The 17,425-nt window shown below is 36.3% G+C and overlaps 1 protein-coding gene across 1 annotated transcript in view; it reads left to right on the top strand.

Annotated features, from left to right (window-relative positions):
* LOC148949278 (uncharacterized) overlaps positions 1–17,425 on the top strand; it is a 328,547-nt gene that overhangs the window by 292,007 nt on the left and 19,115 nt on the right. Inside the window, exon 12 of the mRNA XM_089092668.1 lies at positions 14,395–14,525. Within this exon, the coding sequence (XP_088948794.1) occupies positions 14,395–14,525 (131 nt within the window). The remainder of the gene's footprint in view (positions 1–14,394; positions 14,526–17,425) is intronic.

The following is a 17,425-nucleotide window of genomic DNA, read 5'->3' as shown; positions in this document are numbered from 1 at the left end:
TCGCGTTGTTGGAGGACTATATTCTCTTAGTTTCTTTAGAATTTGCTTATTGACAATAAGACTTTGGGGAAGTTTGATGCATTTAGAAAGGTGTATAGATTATTGTCAAAGGATAAAAGTCCTTTACGATTAGTCACCATATCACAGATTAAATCAACTAGATTATAACTTTTCCCCTGAATTATAATTCTTTTCCCTGTGCTGTCAACTTGAACTTGGTCACCATCAGTTTCCAACATGAGATATAATAATACTCTTTTACTCTGTTCACGATAGGTCACTGGCAATAGGTTTCCAATTTTTAATACAATTGAACTCAAGTCCTTCTCCTTTGAATGCAATGCTGCTGCTGCAAAATCTTGAGATGTTCCCTGTTTGGAGGGATCGGTGACGGCGACAGCGGCGGGTCTCTCACGATAAGGTCTATGTTTGTCCACATGTCGCAATGCATCTTGAAGTAAAAGCAGTTTTTAGTCATCGGCAATATTCTCATCATTAATGAATTTGCTTAGATTGTCTTCAAAATGTTCAATGGGCGAGAGGACAAGTTCAAATGGTGTCAATTTATAGGGTTTAGCCATTCTCTCTCTAAAGAAAACTGTTTACAAGTCCTGCAATTATTGGAAGTAAAAGTGTGAAAAAGCTACTACCCGCTTGAAGGAGACGTTTTCTTTAGAAAATTTGTTTCTTGTTTTTACAAGTTAAGGCGCTTACTGTGGAACGATATTCCTTTGTATGCTGTCTAACGCCTTCCGACGGTTGAACATGGCCTTCGGTTAAATTTAAGTAAAGCTCAGCTATTAGATTAATGAAATCATTGTCAACACCATGTTTGAGTATGGCCTTCCTAAGCAAGGGTTTGAAGTGCTTAAAACGGAAAATAAATGCCGTTGTTCATGTAGTTTCTTCAGTGTTATAACGCCAACTAATAGCCTTTTTTACTGTTCACCGGAAGATATACTGTAATATCATTGTTGAAAATGTCGGTGACTACACGTAGATCCTCGGGCGTGCTCTGATTAAGATCCAGCAAAATGTAACCGTAGGGTTTATTAGTCGCCTGAGTGTACGCTGACAGCAGAAATTTAGGGGCGCCGGGGTATATCTGTTTATTGAGAGTTATTAGCGAGCTAGAATCACGAACAACTCGATAGATAATATATATAGTGCAATTGAAAGCAAGGGTTCGCATACATTTGCTCTGATGAAACAGATTGTGTAGAACTAGGGTTATGGAAATGTGTTCATGGTGGGAGCGAACGGTGAACAGTTGTAGTATTTCCTGTCAGAACTGTTCAATGGATTCAGCCAAATCATCAATTATCAGCCACGAGTTCGGTTCAATACTATTGAAAACATCAAGTCCTCCTGTGAATTGTATTGGTATGGATGTGGCAATTGCTTTTATTTGATCATAAGACTCCTGCCAAATACTATAGCAATAGTAGATTTTTTTTGGTCTTTCCAAAAACATTTTCTGACAATTTTGAATTATTTTAGCTAAAAGTGTTGTTTTCCCCGACATTGAGGGACCACACAGAAACGACCTGAAGGGTTTTTTAAATTGATACATGCTGCTGCTGCTGCTGCTGTTGCTGATAACAGTTGGACTATAACTAACTGTAATTCGTTCGTCTCCAATGAATAAGTAGTAGTAGTAATAATTTCCCCATAGATCTATCTACGTTAACAAGAACAACAACAAAAAACAATATTTCTTGATCATTTATTTGCAACATGAAAACTATATTTGTTCAACATGAACAACAACAACAACATAAGAATAACACTTTATGTTCAACAAGAACCTGACAATATTTCATGGTCATTTATTTCGGCAACATGAAAACTCTATTTGTTCAACATGAACATGAACAATGATAAAAATGACACTTTATGTACAACATAAATAAAAAAACGTTTTGTCCATCAACAGCAAGAAGAACACTTATTGTCTTAAAAACACTTTTTGTCCAGCAAGAACAGTTTATGTACATTAGTAGAGTAGCACACTTTTCGGTACAACAACAACACTTGAAAACAAGAGAAAAAAAACACTTGGAACATGAACTAGCACAGTTGAACATTATGAATTTAAAAAGGGAGACCCCCCCCCCGGGCCCGCGGGCGGTCGGCCTTGGTCTGTGTTCTTGCAGACTATATCCAACAGAGTTAAAACGTCACTGGCCAAGTACAGTCTACAATAATCCTTCCCATTTTTACAATTCCCCTTAGTACTAACCTTCTTGGCAAACTCATAGTCCTTGACTGTGCTTTCACTACTGATCAGTGAATTGTAAAAAGCTTCAATTGAAGGTAGTTTTACCTGGTTTAAGTTAGTGTCAGAGAAGTAATAGTTGTATGTGTTCACTCCTCTGCAGGTTAATAGGTCATACACCTAACTCTCTGGAAAGTGCTGTTTAAGCAATGGACAGCTATAAAAATTGTCGCTTTTCTGCACTTTAATCAATTGACTCAATGCCTTGGGAAAAAAACTAAAAGAATCTAAAAACCTGATTTTATTCCAACACGTATGCCCATTATTTACTACCTGCCATTTCAGCTCGAGAAGCAACAACTTCTCGGCCACTTTGGGAATAATATTCTAGGAAAAAGAATTATTTACCCATGGACGGTCTACTCCCCCTCCCTCCCTGTGCATAAGTACCAGTGCCGGTAAAATAAATTTTAAATCATAATTTGAATTGTGAATAAAAACTGGGATAAAAAACTGCTGGCTAACATTTAAGTTACACGATTGATGCGCAACCCCTCTAAAATTACTTCCCCCCGAGGGTCTTTCCTGCCACACGTGATTGTGGTCTCTGAATTTACCCCTCCCTCCTCTAGTTCCTTTAGTCCCTTTATTCCCGTCTTCAAAATCCCCCGTACAAACCCAGCATATTTTTTGATTTTTATTCGCGAGACGATCCTGTGCAGACAACACCATAGGATTATGTGTATTTCTCAAACGAGAAATAGCGCCATTAGCTGTGCCAATTAATTTAGTCAGTGCCTTGGTCATGCGCTCCCCCTCATCCAATGTTTCTACTATTTCTAACAACCGCATGGTGTTAGAACTGTCTCTTTGCGCATGGGCATAGGAAACTGCAATAGCTTGGTATTTTTTGATTTGGTTTGGAAATATAGGATCGTTCACCTCCACCAGCTTAGCCTCCAAATCCAAATGTATTTTGTTACACTGGAGGAGGGTGATTTGAAAATTTTTGAAATTTAAAATAGACCTATCCCCTGAAACCGTTTCAACTGACTGATAGCCATGCCGTCTAAAGTGCTTCATATGATTTTGCAACTTTAATTCAGTCCAAAATCTAGACAGGCATGTCGGACAGTAGAAACGTGCCCCCCCACCCCTTTTTACCCTCCCCCAGAACTCTAATAATGTCTGTGATTGGATTAAAATGGCCAATTGAATTGGCAAGGTCACTAGATGGTGGTGTGTACAACAACCAAACCCAGTGTTTGACCAATTCAATCGACGGGCCCCTTACTGGGAAAACCACCCCTTCTTTTTAGAACGAACCCCATCTTCAAATTCAGTTTCATACTGAACCACAGTAACGCCGATATTTAAATGGGCATTGGCCCTTTCAAAAATATCAACAGATCTTAGCGTTACTGGGTATTTCCCCTCTAAACAAGTGAAATTTACAATGGGGAAATTGGGCCCTTCCTTCCCATGTACAGCCCAGTGGTCTAAATTCGTGTTGGTAGCGTCACGGGCTAGAGGATCAAATGTTGAAATGAGGAAAGCGTACCTGAAACATTTTTGATCTGTTTCAAAACAAATTCGCTGGACACCATGACAAGCTACTAAATCTGGATTATAATTTAAAACTACTGCCCTTGGCCCCGCCCCACCTGGCCCCCCTTAAAATAAAATCTTTCTTAAATTTACAAATATTCACACTTAAATTTTCAACATAAAGAACTACAGAGCCGCTCCCAATTTCGTTATAGTTCTCAAGATGCGCAATAATATGACCTATCCACTCGCTAAGAACACCCTCAAAATTCTCTAAATTCGGATAGATCAAACGCATCTCGGAGTGTATATAATGGCAGTAAACTTCACTTTTCCCCTCATTTAAATAGAACACCTTTAAAGAAAATTGACACCTTCATTGAATCTCTCCCCCCTCCCCATACTTGAATTTGGTTCTCCAGCAATGCACGAATTTTATCTACATAGTCATGCACAATTTCTACGGGGTCAAACACAAAAAGACCCCCCATAAGTGATTTAAACGGGTCCCCAAAAGTCGCAGTGTAAACAACTATTGCATTTAAAATTGCATTTGATAATTGAAATTTGGGAAAAGTCGTAAATTGGACATTACCCCCTCCCCCGCACCCTCATATATATTATCAACACCCCCTCCCCCTCCCCCATATTTTTATATATTAGGGCTATGGGAATCCATTTCATTCGTTTGAAGTGGAAGTAGGGTATCGGCGGCAAGAGGAGGATTCCCAGTTAATTAATTTGTAAAATCATTTAAAAGCAGCAGGGTGTCTGGACTTAGCAAATGTACGTCCTCCATCCTAACTGTACTCTAAACTACATTTAAAAAATCAGTTAAAAAATCTTCAATATTATCTGGAATTTCCAGTAAATCACCACTCCAAAGTGAATTGCTGTGTAATTCCACCGTTGCGTCTTCTCCTCCAACTGATGAGGACGGCGACATGGAATATGGTACCAATGCAACCTATAAATGAAAAATAGCTTATTTTTAATGTGTTCAAATCACCCTATTTTAAAAATTGAATTATTATTTGAAAACACGCTTAGTAGCATTTAATTCCCTGCTCTATCGATAGTCTGAAAGTTCCAACTTAACGAAAATCTAAAACGCTTTACATATAAGGCAATAATTAATGAAAATCTAAAACGCTTTACATAGCATGCAATTTGATTTTGTTCAAACAACTCCACCCTCCCAATTTCCAGTATTTAATGCCCCCCTCCGAGCGGCCCAGCGGGCCACCGCGGCGCTTCCCGGGTCCCACAGCGATTCCTGGCCGCCATAGTGACCGCCATGCTTCCCGAGTCCCGCAGCGCAAAAAGCTATCCTTTTCTTAGAAATTCCAGCCCCATACTTTTCACGTGAAGAAACAGTTTTTTGTTTTTTTATCACTTTACAATGATGGTGATAGAATTGAGGCATGGCCCCCTACCCCCTTTCAGCAATGTCCTAAATATATTGTTAGACCTCAGTTTTAAAATAATTCGTTTCACTTTTCCAAATAGAGAATGCGTAGGCCAGCGCTTAATTATTGCAATTATCTGAAAAACCGTTTTAATATGAAGGAGAAAGACAATCCCCCTCCCCCCCCCCTTTCCAGCAATGTCATAAAAATATTGTTAGCAAATATTTTTGGAGACTAAAATGTTTCGATCTTACATAGAATATAGAATTCCAATGTCCTAAATATCTATCGCTAATTTTGTAGTCAATTAGTTCTCCGCTATTTTCAGACAAACACAGAATTACGTAAAAAGCATTGAAAACCTAGATTGCACAACCTAACCGCTAATGTAAACAAAACAGGAAAAGGGGTGACAAAACTATTTATAAGCTTGCGCGGAGCTTTATGTCAAAAATTAAAACTATAATATTCTAGCTAAAATAGCATTTTGAGATAAAAAGGCTCTCTAACAGTAATTGACTAGAAATTAGCTAAAAATATTATTAAGAGATAGCGAAGAGATAGCAACAGTTTATGGTCTACAGTGGGGGAACAGATAAAATTGGAAAGATTAGAAAAAGAGAGTGGTTTGACAAAGCAAAAAAAAAATTACATTATATTTAGATATCTCTGAGGGAGGGGGGAGCAGAGAAATTTAAAACAATGGTTGGGGGTGGGGGGTTAATATTTTAATATCTCTGAGACACTTTTACTGCGCGATGAAAAATGGCTATGTTTAGATATACCTGATAAGTTAGGTAAGAAAAAATGCTCACATTTGTAAATTCTGGCTGTATTTGAGTGCCAGATGGTCCGGGTAGCGCATGTTGGAGGGAAACCTCATGATCTTGTATAGGCGGGGCAGCTCCTAAGACCCTCGACAATGTATGATAAGGGGATGACGGGCCGGCTATTTCATGATCTTGCGTAGCTTCGGTATTGTAGTTATCCGCCCACTCTCTCTATAACTTTCTGTCAGGCTGCATTGGGGCTGCCTCACCCTCTCTTGCTCTCTTAGATGGAGGGGGCACAAATTCTTCACAATTTGCCTTAAAGAAGAGAAAATTAAATTAGTATCGAAATAATTTCCCCCTTTTTTTACAGAAGGAAAATTAGTATCCCCACCCCCACTAACCATAATTTTGTGTAGAAAGCATTTATCACTAAGAAGCCCCCTAAGCCAAAAGCAAAGCAAAAGGTAAAATTTGCGAGAAATGCCCCTATTTTTATATTGCTGAGAATTTTTTTTTAAATGTTTCCCGTCTATATGCTTTTAAAATAGAAAAAGATTGTTAGCCTAGCAGGTTATATGCCTAAATTTACAATCTTGGATGTAAATGGTATCTAAGCAGTAGACATAATAAAGCTATCTTTTTCTTAGAAACCCCGGGTCCTCTTACTGCCCCAACGCGAAGAAACAGTTTTGTTTTTTCACTTTACAATGATGGTGATAGAATTGAGGCATGTCCCCCTCCCCCCTTTCAGCAATGTCCTAAATATATTGTTAGACCTTAATTTGAAAATCACTCGTTTCACTTCTCCAAATACAGATTGCGTAGGCCTGCGCTTAATTGTTGCAATTGTCTGAAAAACCGTTTTAATTTGATGGAGAAAAACAATCCCTTTGGCTAAGCCGCAATTGTAAATACACAGGAAAAGGGGTGACAAAACTAATTATAAGCTTGCGCGGAGAGCTTTATGTCAAAACAGAGCGGCATAATGCCTTAAGAATTGACAGAAGTCAGTGGTCGCTTTAAATCACAATACAGAAAAGCATGAATTTTATCGAAAAGAGAATTATTCCATTTGCAAGAATTATTGTTGTAAAAACAGTGGGGGGTTTTTGAGGGGGTTTATGTAGTAAAAAGAACATATTTTATGTTTTCTAGCGAGTATAAAGATAGCCGGGTGGTGTTTTTGTATTAGAGTGGGTGGGGGAGGGGGGACTTATATATAGTGGAGGGTGACCAAGGAAAATAATTTTATTTTGAAAATAAAAAATGAAAATGTACTCAAATTGTTAATCATTGCAGATGAAGCTTCAAGATCGATAATTTCATGTGTTATATCCATTGTGTCCTGGAACTTTCTGAATGTTTAATCACAATGCATGCCCGTTATATACGAAATCCCAAGGGTGAATTGTTATGTAATGGGGCAAACCATATGTAAGCGAGCCTCTGATTGGTCTAGAAGGAGATGTATCCGAGTCTCTGATTGGTTAAGAAGGAAACAAGTGATCCTGTTTCCTATTCCTGGATCTTAACATTCGCCCCGAGCTTGCACTTGGCCAAACAAAAACAAAAAATAAATCGACCTTGGAAGAGGAGTTATTGACCCTGTCCCCGTTAGACTCAATAATCCAGCAATTGTTGATGTGAACTCTTGTTGACATCCAAGAAACTCCCGCTAATATGTAACCAGCCCTCTGATTGGTTAAGAAGGAAACACGTGATCCTGTTTCCTATTCCTGGATCTTAACATTCGCTCCGAGCGTGCACTTGGCCAAACAACAACAACAAATAAATCGACCTGGGAAATTTAGTTAACACTTCGATTACGCAATCATTCTCCCTGGGGATTCCATGCCCATATTTGGTGCCCCGTCACGACTGACATCACAGGTGTTCTCCCTAGGGACTCTATGCCCATATTTGGTGTACGTACGGGAGTTATAGGGTCATTTCTACTTCTGTTGTCCAGGAGGTTTCCTCTTTTGTCCACGCCGTTCACCCAGAAAAAGGATTTTTTTTAATTAGGGCTATCAAAATTCTAACTGAATAAATTGCACTTGGCTAATTTAGTTAAGCGTGGTCTATTGTGTTGGAGTTCTTTGGTCTAAATTATAAAACAAGGTAAGCTCTGTTAATTTGGTTTGAAATGGGAGCACCAAAGTTACGAGTTTCATTTAATTCGTTAAGGTACTTTAAGAAGATAAATCAAAGGGTTTTGAAAATGGACAAAGCTCTATATAATCAAATAAGCTAGCTACAAATATAACAGTAACTCCAAAACAAAGTATCATAATTATTTCTCGTAGAAGGAATTGGTGTTCCTCGGATCTTGGGCAAATTTTAAGCTTGCTTAGGAAGGGTTTTTGGATTGAAGCTCCCTAGACTTGAAAAGATCTTAAACTTTCTATCTGTCCGATATTATCCCCCTCTCCTTGGTCTATCTGTATAACATCAAGGCCATCATTTATATCTACAGCCGGAAAAGGATTAGATCGGTATCGGACGAACGCAATATAGGGTTCTCCTCTCGGATTTGATCTGCCGTATAACGTTGAAAGGATCCAAGTGGGGGCTATGCAAATTTGAGGTCCAGGGAGTTCCAATTTCTGGGTGTGAGATATTTTATAAATACTAAGCTTAAGTTCTAAGAGATACTATACTGGAAAAGGGGAGGGGGCACAAAGCTCTTCTAGCTTTCACTCCTTGTTTTAGGGTTTTCCCAACTAAACCTTAGGTTATTCGAAGCTTATTCCACCAAGTTTAAGTTTCTGGGAGGAAATTAATTTTATATTATTTTATCCTTTAATGAACTGTCCTTTATTTAGACGGACCGAGCTTTAACTATAGGGACATACACAGACGGAAGTATATAACCAACCACCAAATAGAATAAAAATCTAACAAGAATCTTAAGTCTTCTACGCGGGTACTCTCCGCCCTTTGTTATAATATAATCACTTTCAATTAGATCACGTTTCTCTTCATTAATCAGAAAGAATCCAATTATCTTAAATTATCCAAGAGAATGCGAAGCTCTAATAGACCAAATGGGTAAGTTCCCAAAAGGGAAGATGCAGCTACGACTAAAGTTACGGCTAAAGAAAGGTTAATTTGAAGGATTCAATTGATAACTTAATTCAACACAGAAATCGGCTCTTCTTGGTTTAGACAACAGTAACGAAAAGGTTTAATAGTATTTTTTTAACTTTATATTTCAAGAAATTGAGACAAGGCAGGTACTTGCCATAATTAATTAAGAAGGTTACTTACCCAAAGTTTCTTTCTAGTCTGCTCTCCTCACAAGATAACCCTGATTTCCTTCTGATCCGTACATTTTATTTACTCTATTACTTAATTTTGATTCGTTTAGCGACCTTTCCGTTCCGTCCTTTTAGCCAATCCCCAACTTTCTGTTAAAAAGTAGCTTTTTCAAGTTTTTTACGGCCTTGATTCTCAGAGCTTGAAATGTCGTAACATTACGACATTCCACTCTGTTTTATACGAAACTGGTGTCATTTGAACTTTCAGCTATATATTATTTTGTTCAAATGTCGTTCGATACTTAAGCAAAGAAATTTCATTACAAGATTTACGACTATGTTTACAAAGCGAACTTATTTTTAAATTTAATCTAATTTGAAATAGTTGCTTTATTTCTGATTTATTGGAGCAAAGGGGATTCCAACGTTTACTGAAATTGAGTTCCTCAATTTATACAAAAATAAGGCCTCCTTACATACTAACAACTCACCGCACTACCAAGCCACCAGAGGTCAACACAGGTACGTTTTATCAAGAAAATATCTAAGCTTTTAAGTTATAGTATGAATGGCTTGCAAAAAAAACACGAAAATGCTATTACTATTAGTAACAACTCACTGCACTACCAAGCCACCTGAGGTCAACACAGCTATGGTTTATCATGAAAATATATAAAAAGTTTTAAGGTATAGTATGAATGGCCTGCAAAAAAACACGAAAATGCTATTACTATTGCTAACAACTCACTGCACTACCAAGCCATCTGAGGTTAACACAGCTATGGTTTATCATGAAAATATATAAAAAGTTTTAAGGTATAGTATGAATGGCCTGCAAAAAAAAACACACAAATAAAACTACTACTAGCAACTCACTGCAACATAAAGTCACCTAATGCCAACACAGCTAAGTTTTATCAAAAAATATATGAGAATTTTAACGTGTAGTATGAATGGCTTGTACTTTATATCAAGAAAATATCTGAAAATTTTTAAGGTATAGTAGGAATGGTTTGTTAAAAACACAAACAGTAGAATTGCTAGTAATAACTCACTGCACTACCAAGCCATCCAATGTCGACACAGGTACGGTTTTTCATGAAAATATCTGAAAATTTTTAAGTTATACAATGGTTTGCAAAAAACCATAAATAGCAGTAAAACTAGCAACTTGCTGCTCCACCAAGCCACATGAGGCGAACACAACTACGTTTTATCAAGAAAATCTATAAAAATTTATAAGTAATATCATGAATGGCTTGCAAAAAACATGATAATACTAATACTACTAATAACTCACCGCAACATAAAGCCACTTTAGGTCGACACGGGTACGTTTTATCAAGAAAATATCTCAAATTTTTAAGGTGCAGTATGAATTGTTTGCAAAAAAACATAAAAATAGAACTACTGCTAACAACTCACCGCAGTACCTAGATAATTTGTTTATGTCTTCATTTAAGAGATTAGTGTCAGTGGCTTTTGGGTAAAATTACGGTAAGATTTTGGTAGAATTTGGCTAGAATTACGAGTATTGTCAATATTCTCTGAAGATAATTTTTGTATGTCTTCATTTAAGATACTAGTATCAGATGCTTTGGATAGAATTACGGTATAAATTTTGCTAGAATCTGCTAGAATTACGAGCAATGCCAATAATTTCTGATGAGTTGCTTATGTCCTCATTTAAGAGACTAGTATCAGTGGTTTTGGGTAGAAATACAGTAGGATTTTGCTAGAATTTGATAGAATTACAAGTGATGTCAATAATTTTTTAAGATAATCTGTTTATGTCTTCATTTAAGAGAGTAGTATTAGTGACTTTGGATAGAATTACGGTAGGATTTGGGTAGAATTACGAGTAATGTCAATATTTTCTGATGATTTGCTTATGTATTCATTTAGGAGATTAGTATCAATAGCTTTTGGGTAGAGTTACGGTAGAATTTTGGTAGAATTTAGTAGAATTACGAGTAATGTTAATAATTCATATTGATTTGCTTATGTATTCATTTAAGAGATTAGTATCAGTGGCTTTGGGTAAAATTTTGGTAGAATTTGGGTAGAATTACGAGTACTGTCATTAATTTCTGATAAAAAATGCCTTTGGAATGATAATATGTATAACAAGGATGCCACGGAGCAGCCACATATTGCCACAATAGGGAATATTCGTAATCTTGCCTGAAAGAATTGTGGTATTTTCGTTAAAAAATCTTAATTGGGCTTAAATTTACCTCTAACGAGATTAAGTGTAATTTGAAGAGAAAATAGTATTCAAATTTGCGCTTGTCAAATGGAAGTGCGTAGTCTTGTCTCAAAGAAACTTGGTATTTATCATTAATAGCTCTCAGAGATACCTCAATAGGGCTTAAATTTACGTTTAATAACAACTCACTCCCTGGAAACGATTGCTAGGACCCCCATCTTTCTTTAATTCAAGTATGTCTTTGTTTATATTTTATCCTTTTAGAAGCCTTTTTTCACGTTTTGTTTTTCGTTTGCCGTGTTTTTATATGCTTTTTCTATGATTTCATGATTTTATAGTGTTTTTTTATCAATAAATTTTGTATTTACAAAAGTCTGTGTCCTTCAGATTTATTGTTTACCATAAAGCTTCAATACGTAGTAAATTACGTAAGGGAATATCTAACGTCAATGGTACATAACATCTGCTGTCTATGTCCTGTTAGAAAATCAGTAATATTGTAATGCTTATGCGCTCTGAAGCGAAAACAATTTAATTGAGTCACTAAACAGAAGAGGGTGTTCTTATTGCGTGATAATGGCTATCATCTAGAAAATATTCAACGCAACAGGACATTAGAAATAGATTAATGGTACACCCGTTTAAGGCACAGCTCCCTTAAATGAGAATGGCCTTTCGAGTCTTAATAAGGACAAAAATCAATGGAATATAATAGTTCCCTGAGAAAAAATACATTGAAAAAAATTGAAATCTATAAAAGTATGATTTAACACTACGCATGTGAGTTAAAAGCGGGAATCCCCGTGGGATCTCAAGATACAGGTCACGTGAGAATTCGTAATCCGCAAAGATCCCCATTACGTAAGAACCAAAGAAAAAACAAACGCCTTGATAGAAAACACGCCTTGATAGTCACGCACGATTGTATTACCCTCAACTCTAATTAAGTATCAACCAAATGTAAAGATTGATTTAAATAACACCTGCGTCTCTTAGTTTCCCCCTATTACATTGACGTAACACCTGCTGGTCATCTAAAACAGGGCACTTTTCGTATTCCGGGCGTGTCATCCCAAATATAAACATTGACATAACACCTGCTGCCCGCTTGAAACAGAGCCTTGTAGAAACCTTCCTATTGACGTTCTGGAAATCAGGGCCTTATAGAAACCATTCCTATGGGCCTTCTGGATCCTTAAAAGCCTATACTACTACTATTAAAGATTAATCAAAACCCAAAACGAAAAACTTTTTAAATGAACGATCATGACAAACATACAGATAACAGATACTAATAAATATGAACAGATAAATCTTCGAACAAATAAAACTTAAATGCAATATGCAAATTAAGCTTAAAGCGAACTTTTGCTGTTGAAGAATAAATAAAACCTAAACAAACGGAAATTAAATAAGCAATATCAGCAAACAAACATACAATATATTTGATATATTAAATACATTAATTGCTGAAAATATAAAAATTCAAGATTTTATTTCACTCTAGTTTTTGTGCTAGGGGGAAGGATCACAACTTGGAAAACAGTTCCTAAATACAAATTACTAAAAAAAAGAACTAACTGCAGCAAAAATAGACAAATCTCGATTTTAGGATGGGCACAATTTCAAAGCCCAAACCCTCTTTACCCCTGCACACGGCTCTGTGGGCACTGTTACCCCACACACATTAAGGGGTATCATGCCATTCATATTACTTTAATCTTTTTAGGGGTACAAAAATTATCCAATTGCGTCCATCATTTTATACGCACTTAAATTTATTGAGTGCTAGAATTATCTGCTAACTTTACCCATTTTCTTTTGTATTATATACAAAAAAAAAATTCATCTGAACGTATGGAGTAACACTAAAAATTAAAACGAACCGAAGTTTTTCCGTATATGAGGTAGGCTACCCAATCCCAACGTCTCACTTTTTTACACTGAATTTTTTTAGTGCGTTGAAAAGAAAAATTCTTATTCCGACTCAACGGCCTTTGTATTTCAGCAGCCGTTGTTAAGAATTGGGACAAAAAGCCAAAACATATCGTAAAGAAGGGGGTGCCGAGGATAAGGCAGCCCACCTCATATACGGAACAATGTCTGTTTGTCCTAACAATGAATGGTACCCCTTACTTTCAGTTGAGAAAAACTTGATGGGGTACCGACTCCACAAAACCCCGATTTCTTGCTCTTTGTATACGTATATCAATAATTGTAAACTGATTTGTAGCGTCTCTCTTTTTCAGTTTTTCTGTTTACAAATCAAAACATTTAATTACAATTAAAATTTTGGATAAAGTTTTAAAAATTTAGTCAAAAGTTTTGATGAACAATTGTTTTGTTGAATGAGTCCTTAATAATGATTTTACTACGGAATTTTTACTACAGACGGCGTTAAAGATCCACTAAAGCAACCTTTCTCACTACCTCCGTTAGAAAAAATCCATAGATACAACCTTCCGTCTTGGGTAATATATTATGCTTATATTTTGTTAAAGTTATCTCTTCATAGTTTCTGGCAGTTGTATATCCAGGATTTGATCAGGAGAGGGATGTCTAGAATTCTGATTACTTTTTTTCTACAGTTTGATATAAATGTGACTAAAACTACAAAAAATTAAACTATACCGAAACTCAAGCCCTGGATACAATACCCTGAATGCCACAGGCTACAATACCTACTATCATAAGCTAAAAAAGTACGCCTGTCCAAAAGTTGAATATTTTGAATATTCATATTTTGAATACCCAATACGTGAACATTTTGAAGTGAGTTATGGAGTAAAAAAGGTTCCTTCATTTGATTTTTTTACTTACTGGATCGTCAGGAAAAAGTGTGTCATACGCCATTTTGATTTGGAAACATATGGTATTGAATTCAAGGAATTCTCCTATTCTAATAAATGTAATATATCATTAAGTAAGACCACAGAAATTTAGTAGTTCAAAACTAAAAAGGCAGTTTCTATTTTAGAAGAAGATTGGCAGTTAACTATCATAACTACCGTCTTTCAAGAAGTCAGCCCTTACCTCCCTCCGTCAAGCCAAAACCAGCTGAAGCAGCAATCTGGGCAGAAAGCTTCGAGAAACTCATGGAATCTAAATGTAAGAATATTTTTTGGTAATGAGAATCCTTAAGGGTCCCCGTTATACAATAATATTGAAATTATTTCAAGTAGCAATATTAATTAATATGCCTATATGGCTAACATTGTGCTTAATCTGATATCAAAAGATATATTGCACTATGGAAGACAGTTAAAATGTATGCACTATCTTCCATTGGAGGGTTACTGGGGCTAATACTTCACATACCTAAGTAATAATAGTGATACTCCTCAGAAAAACGCAAACTTGGGAAATCCCTGCCATGAGTACACTTAAACGAGAGCTTTTTTGACGGAGAAGGCATCATAACACCTAACCGTCAGGACCACTAAAGTCAGGACATCGACAAAATCCGTCATAACATCGACAAAAATATGTCAGAACCACTAACTGTCAAAGCATCGACAGTCATAACATCGACATGTGAGTTTATCGACAGTCACAATCGCTACCTGTCACAACGTCGACGGTCATTACATCGATACGTCATAACATCTAATAATTTTTTCATAACGAAATCCATCAGAACCACTAACCGTCAGAACATCGGCAGTCATAACATCGACACATCAAAACATCTAAAAAAATTTTCATAGCATCTAGAATTTTAAAACTTTAGTTTTTTGGGGTTTAGGGGGGAAAGGTACATAGGTTAGGCTAGGTTTCGTATTTAATATATGCTATGCTTTACTCTCACCCCCCTGATGTGCAATTATATATCCGAAATTTGTTTCTAAACTATTATATTTTTATTACTATTATATAAACTTATAACTTTTTTTTACATAACGAAAATCCGTCAGAACCACGAACCGTCAGAACGTCGACAGTCATAACATCGACACGTTATAACATCTAAAAATTTTTTAGATGCTATGACTGTCGACGTTCTGACGTGTAGCGATTGTGACTGACGATGAACTGACGTGTCAATGTTATGACTGTCGACGATCTGACGGTTAGTGGTTCTGACGGATCTCCCTTGTCGACGAAATAATATTTAGTGCTTGTGACTGTTACTCGAAAAGGTAGCACCCCTTTTTGACACTCTGGCAACTTGTCAATTGTCCTTCCAGAAGAGGTAATTCCAAAAGAATCCAATTATTTGCTTTAAATGAAGGTATAGTAATTATCTAAAAAATTAAAAAGATAGTTTCTAGGACTAACGGCATACTGCCAGATGACGGCACTATAAGACTTGATGTATGAAAAAAAAGTTGCTTCCCATGGAAGTTATTTCTAAAATCGATTTGGAATACCTCTTGGGAAAGTTGACCATATTCCAGTGTACCACCTCCATACAGATCAAATTCTATTATTCTCACTGTTACTTGCCATCATTGCTGGATATATAATTCTCCTTATTTAGTGTGATCAAAGTAGAATTGAGGGCATAGAATTTGTCATTATCAACCCTGAAGTGAAAACTATCTTATAAATATATACATTTATTGATTATTACCAGGAGGTTCGGTGAATTTAATGACCAATTCCAGAGGGACACTGATCTGGTCTTGACTCAATTAGTTAAATCGTCACTGTCTTGTCGAAAGATCTCATATTACGTTTTCACACTCCTGGGATAATTACCAAAAATAGTTTGCTAACTTTTTTTTAAAAGGGAGGAATAGCAGGGTAATGTAGATCACGAAGATTAAAGTGTTATTTGCCTTATAATCCAACTTTCAGTCCAGTTTTCACCTTTCATAAGCGTTAAAAGGATTCTTTAAAATTATTGGCTGGGAATTTAGTTAGTTTATATTAAGTGTTAAGTATATCTCTCTCCTGGTATGTCAATTTTCTTTGTTAGTTATTATTTATATTTTTTTCCTTTATTTATTGTTATTAAGGTTGATTTCTTTTTTTGGGAGGGGGGGGGTAGCAAGGGTAAAAGGTTAGATTATTAGGTATGTATCGATTGACAACTTTTATTGATTGAATAAGGTAGGGCTGAGATAGGTTTTAACGGTTATTAGGAAGTGTAAGAATATCAGATACTACCCTTAGTGAAGTTATCAAGTATTTTGCAGTAGGCTGCAAAGGTTGCATCAAGACATGGCTAATTGTAGACAGAGAAAGGCCAAGACAGATAGTCCAAGTAATTGAGAGGCAAATGTTTAAATGACTGGGGCACAGGTAAATAGCAGAAGTATGCATGACTCTCTTATTGGACACATACTTGTTTGTTAGTTTTTGGAAAGGCATGCCTGCCTAGAGTCTCTGACATGCTGTCCAATAATTTAAAGTTGACATAAGACCGTTAGATTGCCTGTAATGAGAGGCAAACACGGCACGCCCGCCTATGGTCTTAAGAAGATTGACAGTGAGAAAACATCTTCATGCATCAAAATTAGCAACAAAAAAGTCTGGAAACTTCCACATGATTTCTAGTTGGCTATTGATCAGTAGTAGGGTAATATGGACCGTTGCTGAAGCATTCACTGTTCTATATACTCCAGTTCGAAAGCTACATATAGCTTTACTCTTTCTAGTACCCCTTAACTAGTGCTAGATCACTGGTTGTGTAACTTTCATAATTAAATCCAAAGACCAGAGATAAATTATTGATTAAAAATGAATTTATTGTAATTGTTTGCTGTAAAATACATATCTGTCCCAAAAATTGTGGTTTTTGGGAACCATCATTGATGGTTGTGAAGTATTTAAACTCCCTAAATACTTTACAAAAGCTTATAGTGCTCAAATTCTATAAAGCCAAAACCCCGAAGTCGTCAGCACATGAATATTTTTTTTTTTTTAATCAACAAATTTATATGAAAAGTTTCGATATGCAATCCTGGAAGTCTGAACTCTTTACCATTATCCAAATTAATGGTTCCCACATTGCAAAAATTCAAACTGACGGTGCCCCTATTCCCCAAGGCTTGAGCCCCAAA

The sequence above is a fragment of the Artemia sp. Qi Xiang Cuo genome, chromosome 8, assembly GCF_049724085.1.
Source record: "Artemia sp. Qi Xiang Cuo chromosome 8, ASM4972408v1, whole genome shotgun sequence".
Lineage (NCBI taxonomy): Eukaryota > Metazoa > Arthropoda > Branchiopoda > Anostraca > Artemiidae > Artemia > Artemia sp. Qi Xiang Cuo.
This window is presented reverse-complemented; position numbering and strand designations above follow the sequence as displayed.